This window comes from Electrona antarctica (genome assembly GCF_951216825.1).
Source record: "Electrona antarctica genome assembly, chromosome: 9".
Taxonomy (NCBI): Eukaryota; Metazoa; Chordata; class Actinopteri; order Myctophiformes; family Myctophidae; genus Electrona; species Electrona antarctica.
Window position 1 is genome coordinate 11,474,684 of NC_136790.1, and position 11,864 is coordinate 11,486,547.

Below are 11,864 nucleotides of genomic sequence, written 5' to 3' on the forward strand. Positions count from 1 at the left end.
AGACCATGTCATTGTATAACTTTAATCCAGCGGTTGGCATTTGTGGTTGTATACATATAAAAACAAACTCCCTTATTTAAAATAAAAACCCCACAATGCTTAAGGGCACTTGTAGTCCAATGAACTAAGGATAACGGGTTGAAAGATACATTTAAACAATGCAATGATGACATACGCCCTTCCTTCCCCAAATAAAGATTATGAACTTAAAGCAGAGTTATATTAAATTCATACATAGCCAGAAGTATAAATGGTATGTATTAATACATTTCAGAAAACCCCTGAATGTTGCAAAAATGTGCAACTTACATTTGGACATCTGAGCTTTATCAATTTGCTTTCCAGTTAGTACACATGCCAGCATTACCAGCATTACAAAAGCCAACACTTGTACGGACAAAATTAAATGGAATTTGAACCTTTGGTTTGCACTTACATATTTTTTTGCTGTCTGGACGTAAAGACTAAACAAGTTTTCACTTTGACCGAACTAAAAATGTAAAGTAACCAGGAGGAAGAAAATTTCAACTCAAAAGACCGCTAGACAAAGTATTGATCTGTATTCCACAAGAGGAACAAGAGTACTTGGAAGAACTTGACTGTATAGAATACAAAATCTATAACAGAGAAGACTCAGTTTATAAACATAACCTACATTTATATCAGCAATAACAATAGTTTTAAGATTGATTGTATGCAAGGCTCACAAAACTGCAATCTCTTGACACCATGCAAGTTGCTCCTTCCTATAGTAAGATTTGTTTTAGCCTTTACACCTTAGAAAATATATACATATATAAAAGAAATTAATCAATGTTTTTACTATGATACTTATCACAGCATGGCCTGAATGTGTGTACCTATGAAGAAACATTCGCATTTCCATGTCCTTATATAATTTACTTCCCCAGAATGATTCAGACTGGTATGACCTAATATAATTCAACCCTCTTCCTTTACAACCTGGCCTTTATAAAGTGAAAAATCGCCCTTGAATTCACTTTATACTCATTAATCCTGCAACAGTTCATCTACCGTTGAACATGGGAACAGGGTGGGGAGACCAAATTCTGACTGAGCTGCCCAAGATCAAGCAAATCATTTTCTTTGTGTGTGGAATTTGGCATTTAACCACTTACACCCCAGAATTGTTATTGCAGGGAAATAGATTCACATTGTAAGCTTGTCAAACAGCTATTTTCAGCAAAAGCTTTCCCCACAACAGAAAACTGAAGAGACACTGGAATTGACTATTGAGCCCTGAGGGACTCCGGTTACCCATATGGGATTTAAGTACTTAAACCCTCCACACTGAGTTCCCCATGAGTCTATACTTGGGCTCCCTCCCTTTTTTCGGCAAATTTAGCCTATTAGGACACGTCCATAATAGGGACGGTAGGGTTTATTTGGTTAAGGGCCATTGCAGACCGATTGGAACTGTGGTGGTAAATAAGCCCATCGGATATAACATCAGACCAGTCTAAGAGGGTAGAAAACACCTGAGATGTAGGGAAAACAAGGGAAGCGCTCAAACTCGATGCTCAAGAGGAGCCAGGGTAGGGCTTTGTGTGCAGGTAGTATCAGGTCTTTACTGTCCGTTTTCCTGCAGTCCCCATTAATGAGATGGACATCGTATTGTTAACAATTATCAAGGTAGTGCCACTTCCCTTCATAATAGCCATGCTTTAATTGATTTTGTGTTGATTTGAATGTTTGATTCCATGATCGGTGATCCATAAATGCCACAGTTGGCAAAAATACAGGACAGATCTGTCTCCCTGACTCAGCTCTTGAAAGCAATTAAACCTACTCTGTTTTAATTCGTCAACACATCTGCACGTCTGTAGCCCTTTGGGGTTGTGAGTCTGAAGTCAGACGTGCCCTTCTTAAACCCTTAAATGTTCATATATGCAGTGTCTGCCAATGTCCTCTGCAACTCTCAAGGTCTAGTCATACTCCAGTTTTAGGTGATAAGGTGACCACCGAAAATACATGACACCACACCGTCGTGATAAGCAACTCACTGTTCAACCGACCGCATCTCAGTTTTTACAGAGATGGCGTTTTTACTGAGATAAGGTGGTCACCATATCACTAAAAACTGGAGTATGTGTGGGCCTTCAGTAGCTGCTGCCGTTCATTTGGGTAAGGTCCACCTGCATCACGTTGATGCCGCTGTTAGCTAACCGCGCTATGCTTTCTGCGGTCAGGGTTTCCATGGTGACAAGGGTGGGCTGCTCGTTGTTCAACCCGGTTCCAGCCTCTGTCATAGGAGGGGACGTGGCACCGACTGAAACTGTGGCGCTGGCCACTGCCTTTTTGTTCACGTGGGTCTTGATATGCTTGGAGAGGTGGTCGCTGCGCATGAAGCGCTTTGGACACTCCGGACAGATGAATTTCTTCTCACCTGCACAGACATTTGTTTAAAGAAAAGCAATGTTAGAACGGTGTGGCAAGGAGTAACATAGTTTAATACAATGCTATGCCAATTTATAGTAGGTTGTGTGCCGTGTCGCACAGCAAAAATAGACGTTCCATTTTAGAGCTGCTATTTTCAGTGCAACCAAGTATAATTCAGGCTTTCTTTACTAGACCATAACACACATGCTTGGCTAAAACATGCTGAGTCGGGCCCATGTCCATGCATATGAGGAACTATATCTAACTACAATGCCAAAACTGTTGTGTACATAGTACACAACAGCCATACCAGTGTGGACTGTGGAGTGAAGCTTGAAAAGAGGAACCTCCAATACGGGTCAGTGAGATGAAGACTGCAGCCAAAATGTTCTAGCAAAGTTCAACACTGATTTGAAAAGAATGGATTCTATTATGCATGCACACTTCTCCAGGAAGTCAGGGTATCTGCAAGTATCAGCAGACCTCTTTAATATCACTGAGTGGAAATGTAAGACTAATTTGACATCAAAACGAGTCCTTGTTAAATGTCATTGGCAATCCGCATCAAGTCACAGGCTCACAGCAATGCCAATGCAAGGTTGCCAACAGTCAAGTATTGGCTGGAGGAGACTACGGCTGCACAAATACTGCATATATGTAAACATTTGTTGACCAGGTCATACATAGCAAGTCAAAAGTGTTTATCATCATTTAACATTACTGGATATTACTAGTGACTATGTGTCACATAGGTTTGTGTCCATCTTGGTGTGATCTAAATGGACTGTTCCTTTCCTTGTCCGTCTGCATCCTCGCTGCTTTTTTCATTATTTTGCTTGGCTGTCTTCTCACAATCACCATCACTCGACTCCTATTCTGCTTCTGAATCCATTAATCCTCATTTCCGTAGATCTTGAATAAGCTGCCCTTTGTGTACCTTCTCCATCACTGTCAGTCTCTCTTTTCTCCTAATCTCTTCCTCTGCCCTCTAGAACTTTAATAATCAACCACTCTTTCACAGTATGGTCAACAACACACCGACACAAACTATATACAGTATTACTATTTGTACTAGCTTGGTCTTTCCCTAGTGGGTCTGATCGAGGGTAGCTACTGGGATGTAAATCGGGACTTGATCACCCCGGCTGGGTCACCCGAGTGAGGGGTGTGATGTTCGCGAGACCCGAAACCCTGATGACCTTGGGATACATCACTGAGGATACGTCCCAGTTGCATCTATGCAATGTATTTCCGTTCGTTCTATATTACTATTTGTACTAGCTTATTTTTGTACTAGCTGCATTTTAACAGAGGATTAACAATGATCTTGTTGTTCTTCTGATTATTTTAACAAGTGAAATGGATTAAGATTGCCAACAACACTAGCACCGCATTTGGGCTTGTGAAGGCAGCAACACAGGAGAGAACACTTGTTTTCTCCAAGGCTATCACAAGTGGGTTGTGGGTTGGGGGATATTCACAATGCAGTCCATAAACACAGTCCTGTCCTTAACTAAGAGGACTAAAACGAACAACCCCAGTTACCAAAATATATGGTGCAAGAGGGAATGAGGTTGGCATCCTGTACCAAAAATTGTACACCATGCTTAAATGCTCCAGCAGAGGTACATGTTATAACTGAAATAAGGTGGGTAAATGGTCCTCCACTACACAAAATTGCTTTAATTGTATTAAAGACTTTAATAACCCCCATAAAACCCTGCAAGGAAACATCACCTGTGTGTGTCCTCTTATGACGCTGCAGTTCATCCGAGCGAGTGAAGCGTTTTCCGCAGAACGACCAACCGCAGACGAAGGGTCTCTCTCCTGTGTGCCAACGGAGGTGGGCCCTGAGGTGGGACGTCTTGCCGTAGATCTTCCCACAGCCAGGGATGTGACAAATGTGCTGCTTCTTTTTACTTGGATCACTGTTGAAGAGAGATGTTTGTGAGCATAGTTTTACTGCTAAAGAGATGTTTGTGAGCATAGTTTTACTGCTAAAGAGAGATGTTTGTGAGCATAGTTTTACTGCTAAAGAGAGATGTTTGTGAGCATAGTTTTACTGCTAAAGAGAGATGTTTGTGAGCATAGTTTTACTGCTAAAGAGATGTTTGTGAGCATAGTTTTACTGCTAAAGGTTTGTAAGCATAGTTTTAAGTCTTACAGGGTGACCTAAATCCTATTGTGAAGAGGACGTGTGAAAATCCAACCAAACACGCATCACAATGCATTCTAGGTCTCAATAGATCGCTTTCTGCGCAAAACTTTTACATAGACTGGCGAAGATTTTCCATTACAGAGAATGATCTAAAGACAGAGCTTATTTTGGAAGTATTATTTCCAATTGTCATATCCTTTCCACAATAGAATAATAGGATACCGTTAAGTTAAGAATATAACAAAGCTATTTCACTTTCGAACACATTTGTGTCATTTTAACATCTACTCTGGCTTTTGTGAACGCCCCAGATAGTTTTGAAGTTGCTTGATTCTTTCAGTATTTAGATTTTTGATATTTATTTTAGCAGCCGCTTTTACATTATTTTAGTTTCCCCATAAAATGTATGGAAAAAAAGACCCCTCATGCATTAGACGGTCAATATCAGTCACCAGAATGACAGGTGTTTACAATGAATCTATCATGATTAAAATAGAGTTTGAAGTTAATGGGTTTGTATAGTAAAGGGTTTGTGCAACTAAAATGCACATCAAATATCTAAATACTGAATTAAGCAACTTAAAAACTGTCTGGGGTGTTCACAAAAGCCTGAGTAGACGATAAAATGACAGCAAACATGTTTGAAAGTGAAATATTCCTTTAACTTTCCCCAATGAGCAGATTGGTGCCTAGCATGGTTTCCTTTGTCCTTTGTATGTGAATGCATGCGTGAAAGGGTGAATGTACATTGTAAACTTGCTTTGGATAAAGTCGCTACATAACTGCCCCATTTACACTTTCTTTCCTATTGTTTTGAATGCCTGGTCACAGTTCACCAATGTTGAATTCCATGCTTCAGAAGCACTGAAAGCGTTGTCAAAATGCCATACCCCCATGATCCCATAGAATGAAAGTGAACAGGGAGGCTGATGCTTCTGAAGCTTATGTATGACCCTGCCCTAAATGTCAGTACAATCACTTCTATCCGTTTGTTGTCTTGCACTAGACTGAGGCTAGGTAATACAGACTGCCCTTGCGTGACTGCCTGGGGGTTCCTAAAAACCGACTTGAACAGGGTCATAGTTTTAGGCAATTATACCTTACAAAAATGGCCACTACTGTAGTCATTCAAATAACGTACCGTGCTTCTCCATCCTTGCAGAATGGACACGTACAGGCTTCTCTCCGGTTGCGTCGTCCTTGAGGCTGTGGGCTGATGTTCTCGTCATCAATGGCTGTGCTGTCGTCCAAACTTTCTCCAGCTGTATGCAACCCCTGATCACCTACAGTGATGAAGGAGTGAGTGAAATTCAAATAGAGTTGCAGGAAGTAAAAACTTTTGGCTTTGCACCATGTTTTTTTAAGACGACTTGAATGCGAATTATGTAATCACAAATAGTAGTACAATACTACTGATTAATCTATGGTCATTGTTGGGTTATTATTTGGGTGAAGTGTATATAAATAGCACTGCAGGCAGAGTACAGACTAGACAGGTAGTGGAACCATGCCTGTGGTTACACTGGGGAAGGCTTCAGGCTTGATAAGTCAAACGATGGGCAGGGTCAGGTTACACCCCTTAAGACAGGAATACTGTAGCCAACTCCCGAATACTAATGAAAATCAATAGGAATAAATTTGATGTCACACACAACTCTACTTCAACAACGCTACTTGACAGGAGGATTTTTGTATACTTGGTGCTATTGTAATGGCGTAACTGGTCAAACCAGTATAGTGTAGCTGTAGTGGAGACACTAAGTGGATAGGAGATCAGTTGCATAGATAAGTGCTTTGCATTTAACAGCAAATAATGGATGCAGAATTCATTGCAATTCAATTGTACACACTTTGCAAGCAGAATATGACCCATGCCAATGATGCCACATATGTCTGACACAAATGCAGCACAATATGGATATTGTATTCAATAAGTAAATCTCTAGTAGTAGCCTACTACATGTTAAATCTGACCTGGCAGTCATTTGATTACAATTATTTAACATAATGAAAAATCTGTTATACCACAATTTGATTCAATAAAGGTTATTTTACAATGGTAGCCTAATGTATAATCAGCTTTTAATATTTGAGAATTCACAAATTTGACAGAGGGACAAATTGACCATGGAAAATAGTAATTTTATACGGCCAAACAATGACTGGAATCAATTCAAACATTAAGTTAAATTGCCACTTTAAGACTGATGCAATAAAATTGTTTACCCCCCTTAACAATAAGCCAAAAAGTTGCATACAATTAAACTGTGGACTCTTCCAACATTGAGATACTGACTGACCTGTGGTGTTGGCGATGGTGATGGGGACCCCTTGCAGCTGGTGCATCTGCAGTCCTGAGTTGGCAAGTGTGTTGATGTTGATGGTCTGCAGGCCTGGGATCTGCAATGTCCCCTGACCTTGGCCCAGCTGGGGTAGAGACTGCATAGGGGCCAAGGTGATCTGAGCTCCACCCGGGCTCTGAAGCTGGATGGTCTGCCAGCTCACCTGGCCATTGGGGCCCACCGTGCGGAGGAGGATGGGGCCTGCGTTTGGCATGATCTGGAGGTTTTGGAGCCCTTCCTGGGTGAGCGTCGGTGTGGCAAATACCTGACCTCCAGCTGCTGTGGCCTGGATGGTTTGCAGGTGGGTCCCGCCGTGGAGTAACTGCTGGGGCTGGATGAGGATCTGCTGTGGCTGTTGTTGCTGCTGCTGACCATCTCTGTTGTCTGGCTGTATGGGAACACCCGCTGTGTTCTGCTGGAATGTCCCTGACATTACTAGTCCGTTGCTGTTCTGCGTCTGGCTCATTCCATAAGAAGTAGGGGTCTGAGTGGTGATTGTTGTCGCACCACTGAGGTAACAGGTCCCGCTGGAAGACACTGGCTGATGTTGTATAAGCTGACCAACCCCTGCATCCCCACTTCCATCGCCCCCTGCAGCGCTCACTGGTAACAAAGTGATATTCCCGTTCAGGGACAAGGGCATGTTAGCCAGAAACTGGTGCTGGTTTTGCAACACACCGTTACCTAAGCCTAGATTCTGTATGGGGATGGCTCCCTGTAAGAGACTGGGCATAGTTATGATGTTTCCCGCGCCGCCTGCTCGGTTAGTGGTTGTTATGATCTGCTGGCCATTGGGAGAAGACACGATCTGGAATTGCTGCCCACCGGAAGCAGAGGGATCCTGTTGAGCGAACTGCAGCTGATGTCCATCCACTGTTTGGAACTGGGGAATCACCTGATACTGAATGTTGGGCATCATGCTTGATAAGATGGTTTGCACCTGCTGTCCTTGCAGGGTTGGAGCTTGGGTCACCACAAACTGCTGCTGCTGTCCCTGAACTGAAATAGATGTTGTTGGTGACAGCACCTGTCTGTTCTTGCCTGAGTCACCTCCTGCCATCACCGCTAAGGAGTCAGTAGTGACCGTGCTGGTGCCTGAGGAAGTCTGGATGCCGACGGGGATGACTTGCCAGCCGTTGGCGGTGGAAGTCAAAACGCCTTGGGTCAGCTCCAACTGTTGATGCTGTTGATGGTGGTCGTTAGGTGAATCGCTCTCTCCCGGGGTGTCTATCCGACTACAGGTGGCCGCCAACAAAGCAAGTGGAGATGGTTGTTGGGAGTCCTGGGGAAGGCAGGGGCGAAACAAATAACACACATTTTAAAAAGAAAAGGGGGAAGGAAATTGGAGACAATACAGAAGCAGGTTAGATGTCAAAGAAATGATGTTGCCATGTTGAAAAAGCCTTTAACAGTTGTAAATTAACCAACATTTACTTTGTTGTGCGACAAATTGAAATACCCAATCTACAAACTCACAGATCAGAACACATTGTGAGCTTTTGTATTATTTTAGACATTTTTTTTAGACATTTTTGACAATAACTATTTTGACATGCTCAAAATAGGGAAGACAGGTTGGGTCAATCTGTGGCTTTTACATAGATAGACCATAATAGAGAAGTCACAACAAATAGCATATGCCAAGTTGTATATAAAAAGTAAACACATTATCTCTGAATTTAAACAAAATATATTCCCACAAATTTTTAATTTCAATGTCCCCAAATTACTGCACCTTCTTGGTTTTGAATTATTACACTGACTGTTCTGGCTGGGGGGGGTGACAGAACATAGTGGGAGAATGGGTGGGACCACATTTTTTCGAGAGCAGCGGCGGGCTTGGCTTCCCCTCCCCCAACCCACCCATCTCCCTCCCACACTTTATTTTGCCCTATAAACTGACTCAGTGTGTGGAGGCCACCCCCTCCAAGGGCAGCCAAATGGGCTGAGCGAGATGCACATGAAGTGCGGGGCTTGATGGGAACACCCCATGTGGGCGAATTTTACCTGCCCATTCCCCCACCCCGCCGCCGGTGACATGTGCTCCTGACAAAAATACAACAACATACATCCACAAGACTAACGCCTTCCTTTTCAAAGTCACGGATTATCATCATCACACAGACCCTGCGATTCATGAACACGTGATTATTGTGCATTAAACGGGTCTCGCTGCGCGAGTGGGGATCAAATCACTGACTGACAATCCAGTACAAATCGATCACGGATCAAACATACTTGTGTGTTTGTGTTTCGCTTTTGGTTGTAGTCTCCGTCGCTCTCCAAAGCGGCCATTTCATCTTGCTGCTGGTCTGCAGGAAGGAAGGGGACTTTATTCATACCACTGATCTCAACACTAATGCAAAGGATCGTCCCATTTTATCGGAATAAAAAATACACAGCAGAGTCGAGCTGACACAAATGTACAGTTCTAGTCAGCATGTGAGCAGTTGGTGGGCTAGTAAACTTCAGCAATCGAGCCGCAAGTCTTCTCCTGCGGGCCAGCTAGCCGTTTGGCTAAGCTAGCGTTAACACTAAAGTGCAACAAGTAAACATAATTACATTGTTAACATCAGAACTGACTCAAACATGAACCACGAACTGTAGCTGACTGTCTAAAACATCATATACACAGGTCAATCAAATTAACATTATGAGCAAATGCCATTAATAAAAACCTAATATACACCACCTAGCAAAAAAAGTTTACGTTCCAGTTAGCTTAGTTGGCTAGCGATATGTTAGCTACCAAGAAGTGGTGTTAGTTTTAAATATGGATGGGAAAAAACTGAACGTAAAAACTTACAACCTCATATTCAATACATCCTATAAGATCCCCAAAACGTTATGCTTCGTATTCAGTTTAACAATGTTTTCAAACGTTATCTTCACTCAGTGCGCGAACAGAACTACAGTTGTAAAAAGTTGACTTACTGCTCATCATTTCAAGACGGGAGGAGTTTCTCTCAGAAGCCTTTTCTGCTTGACAACTTTTCCACCAACGCGTCACACAAACTTGCTAATGAAGGAGGCCAAAACCGGGCGCGCTCGTTTTGCAATCCGTGAGGGTGACGTGACTGTGGACGAAGAAAGTGTTAGTAGCCTTCTACTTTGTACTCAGTTCTGAAAACACCTAGCCTGGATCCAGCCCAAAGACCCCGCCCACTCTCTGAGTGGACTGCATCTCTTCAAGAAAGCTACAGTCTGATAATCAGGCTAGAAAACACCCGATCTACAAGTACAAGCTCATTTCGGTCGGCTATTTTCTATTTTATTTTATTAAGCAAGTGGAAGTTAAACAAATACCCACAAGGCTGTGTGGCAGCTAGCTACTGACAAATGCGGATGGTGATGATATATTTTCATTATGCTATTTTAGTATATAAAAAAACGTTTTTTTCCTCACTTTTTTTCTCCTTTTCCTCACTTATTATTAGTAGTAGTATTCTCAAAATGAGCTTCAAAGTCCCGCATCAAAAACATTACATTCCAATCCAGTCAAAACGAACCCACCCGGGCTCAAACAAGTTGAAACTCGTGAGTTTCGAGTTGCGTTAGAATTATATCACTTCAAACTTGCGCTAGCCGGAATCCGGGATGTGAGCGTCTTTATCTGTGGCGAGTTCCGTGTGACATGACTGCGGAGTACAAAACACGCGCACCCTTTGACACGCTATCAATAAACGAACGTTACTTTGGTCCAATGGGAATTGTTATTGTTGTCAAAGCACACGGGACAACCAATGTCGTTTGAGCGTGGGGCGGGTCTTTGGATTGAGAGAATGCAAACTAGGTTGTCCTCCCTCTTTAGTCTGATTGACATGACGTTGACAAGTTGTACTTTTTCTCCCGAAAAGCGCATTGAAAGTGTGTATAAATTAAACTTTTAATACATTCGATTGTTCCCACTCACGTGTGTCTCATAATAATTATTAACAGACCGCTGTTCCATAAAGTATAAATATATATATTTAAACCTAGTATGTTGTGGACAGTGTCAGTGGGAGAAAAGTCAGGGAGTTTACATTCCTTAATAAAATATAACTATACATATATACATAGATAAAATATAACAAGCTAACAACGCGACGATACGTGTTAACTTATATCTGCTCTTTTTTTTGCAAGCGGCATTCATTCTCAAAACTTGCGGTGACTCCATGCATGGCCACTCCCTTGGTGGCATTTTGTGGGCTGGGGGGAAGTGGGGAACGCCCTGGGGGGAGGAATGAGGGTGGAGATGAGTGTCGCGTTGAAAAAACTCTTATCTCCAAAACTGTTTCAGCCAAGAAAAGAAAAGGCAGATCATTGGTTTAATATTTATTTATATAAAACAACAGACTTATTCACTTTCACTAGTTTATTTAGGCCTATTTATTTATTAAATATGGCATTATTAAAAAAGCATTACAAGTTGGAATGTGGAGATACTAGGTTTCGGACCGACAGCAACGAGATGATTGTTTGTGGGTGGGAGGTTTTTTGTTTTATCATGGAGATGTGGAGGGGGGTGTCAATGGAACGCACATGTGTCATGTAAACAAGAAGATGTCACACTACGCCTGGTGACGCGAGGTTAATGTCACCCCAACCCCCCCAGCAGACCGCAGGCTAGGGTGGAGACTGGAGAGGAGAGTTCGAAAATCACGCAAATGTTTATATCCAAATGAATGCAAAAACATTGAAATACTGCTGTCAACAAAGTAGGCATATAACACATCTCCTAAGTAACTAGCTCTGACAGAAAATGCACAATCTGTATTTTCACAAGATAAGATAAGATAAGTTTTATCTTGATGCCAATAAAGCTCAATTGAATTTAATTGAATTGAAACATATTGCATATTGACACAAATACAAACGCCGATATTGTGTTTTAAATAACTAAACATCTCCATTGCATTTAGCAGTGGTGATGGTGACAGATGGACGCCCATAAATATTTTCGGGAACAAAATTATGAC

At 42.1% G+C, this 11,864-nt stretch overlaps 1 protein-coding gene across 2 annotated transcripts; it reads right to left on the reverse strand.

Moving 5' to 3' along the window:
- Window position 1: 1 nt before the first annotated feature.
- sp1 (sp1 transcription factor) lies at window positions 2-10,528 on the reverse strand. Of its 2 annotated transcripts, XM_079510359.1 has the most exons (7): window positions 10,307-10,528; window positions 9,835-9,977; window positions 9,139-9,212; window positions 6,859-8,182; window positions 5,700-5,841; window positions 4,138-4,328; window positions 2-2,407 (listed from the first exon to the last, which is right to left on the reverse strand). In XM_079510359.1, the coding sequence occupies exons 2-7, from the start codon at window positions 9,842-9,844 to the stop codon at window positions 2,121-2,123; spliced, it is 2,028 nt and encodes a 675-aa protein (XP_079366485.1). In that variant the 5' UTR covers window positions 9,845-9,977; window positions 10,307-10,528; the 3' UTR covers window positions 2-2,120. The 2 variants fall into 2 exon arrangements, with proteins under 2 accessions (XP_079366485.1, XP_079366486.1); XM_079510360.1 differs by lacking the exons at window positions 9,835-9,977; window positions 10,307-10,528 and adding an exon at window positions 9,710-9,823.
- Between the last annotated feature and the right edge of the window lie 1,336 nt (window positions 10,529-11,864).